Source organism: Mandrillus leucophaeus, unplaced genomic scaffold (assembly GCF_000951045.1).
Source record: "Mandrillus leucophaeus isolate KB7577 unplaced genomic scaffold, Mleu.le_1.0 Scaffold106, whole genome shotgun sequence".
Lineage (NCBI taxonomy): Eukaryota > Metazoa > Chordata > Mammalia > Primates > Cercopithecidae > Mandrillus > Mandrillus leucophaeus.
In genome coordinates, this window is record NW_012098765.1 from 1,069,301 (window position 1) to 1,071,037 (window position 1,737).

Sequence of the window (1,737 nt, forward strand, 5' to 3'; positions counted from 1 at the left end):
GATTTATTCTGATCATCAAACTAATTCATGATAAGGTCTGAGGGAAGAGGGTCTGGGGGTCTGGACGACCAGGTCTGAGGGAGGAAGGTCTGGGGGCCTGAACTCCTGGGTCTGAGGGAGGAGGGACTGGGGGCCTGGACTCCTGGGTCTGAGGGAGGAGGGACTGGGGGCCTGGACCCCTGGGTCTGAGGGAGGAGGGGCTGGGGGTCTGGACGACCAGGTCTGAGGGAGGAAGGTCTGGGGGCCTGAACTCCTAGGTCTGAGGGGAAGAGGAGGTTGGGGACCTGAACTCCTGGGTCTGAAGGAGGACGGAGCTGGGGTCTTGGGCTTCTGGATCTGAGGGAGGAGACTCTGGGGCCTGGCCTCTGGGTGTCATCCTTACCCTCTCTCCCTCCAGGGTGCAATTGTGGCTGTGACCGGGGATGGTGTGAACGACTCCCCCGCTCTGAAGAAGGCCGACATTGGGGTGGCCATGGGCATTGCTGGCTCTGATGTCTCCAAGCAGGCAGCCGACATGATCCTATTGGACGACAACTTTGCCTCCATTGTCACGGGGGTAGAGGAGGGTGAGTTGGCCAGGGCTGGCCCTGGAAACCAGGGTCACTGCCAGAGGCCTGAGACCAGCAAGGGGAACTGGCCAGGGCTGCAGGGGGATGTGTGGCAGAGACCACAGCCCCCTTGGCCCTGGAGGAGCTTGAGGCTGTCTTTGTCTGTCTTCCTTCCCTGTGGGGTCAGAAGCTCCCCTGGGCAGGACTGAGCTGACATATTTCAGGGTCCCCACATCATCCAGCCCAGGTCCCATCTGGTGGGTGAAGCTGACTTGGAGACTTTTAAAAAATATCGGCTGGGCGCAGTGGCTCACACCTGTAATCCCAACACTTTGGGAGGCTGAGGCAGGTGAATCACAAGGTCAGGAGATCGAGAACATCCTGGCTAACACCCCTGGTGAAACCCCGTCTCTACTAAAAATACAAAAAATTAGCCAGGCGTGGTGGCGTGTGCCTGTAATCCCAGTTACTCGGGAGGCTGAGGCAGGAGAATGGTGTGAACCCAGGAGGCAGAACTTGCAGTGAGCCAAGATTGCGCCACTGAACTCCAGCCTGGGCAACAGAGCAAGACTCCATCTCAAAAAAAAAAAAAAAAAAAAAAAAAAAATAATAATAATAATAATAATACATACATACATACATACATACATACATACATACATAAATGCACTGCCTGGAAGTCCTTCCTCAGGTCTGCCTGCATGCCCTGCTGCAGTAGCCCCCTTCTCCCCTGCTTCCCCCAGAGGCCCCTTCCCGCAGCCCCTGGTCCTCTGGCTCTCCTATTTGTGGAGCTGGCCCCTCTGTTTCTCTGTGCTTCAGGGCTCACTGTGCCACTCCTCACACACCCTGACCTCAGCCATCACCCTCTCTGCTCTTCCCAGGGATGCCAAGGCCTGTGTGATCCACGGCACCGACCTCAAGGACTTCACCTCCGAGCAAATTGACGAGATCCTGCAGAATCACACCGAGATCGTCTTCGCCCGCACGTCCCCCCAGCAGAAGCTCATCATTGTGGAGGGCTGTCAGAGACAGGTGTGCTGCGCTCCCGCAGAGAGGGGGACGGGGCCTTGACTCCTGGGTCCTCACTGAGGCCGGGGCCTGGATTCCTGGGTCTGAGGGAGGAGGGGCTGGGGGCCTGGACCCTTGGGTCTGAGGGAGGAGAGCTGGGGCCCTGGACTCCTGGGTCTGA

At 57.9% G+C, this 1,737-nt stretch overlaps 1 protein-coding gene across 1 annotated transcript in view; it reads left to right on the forward strand.

Moving 5' to 3' along the window:
• ATP1A3 (ATPase, Na+/K+ transporting, alpha 3 polypeptide) overlaps positions 1-1,737 on the forward strand; it is a 44,751-nt gene that overhangs the window by 31,246 nt on the left and 11,768 nt on the right. The window contains 1 exon segment of the mRNA XM_011984124.1: positions 342-566. Coding sequence (XP_011839514.1) covers positions 342-566 — 225 coding nt within the window.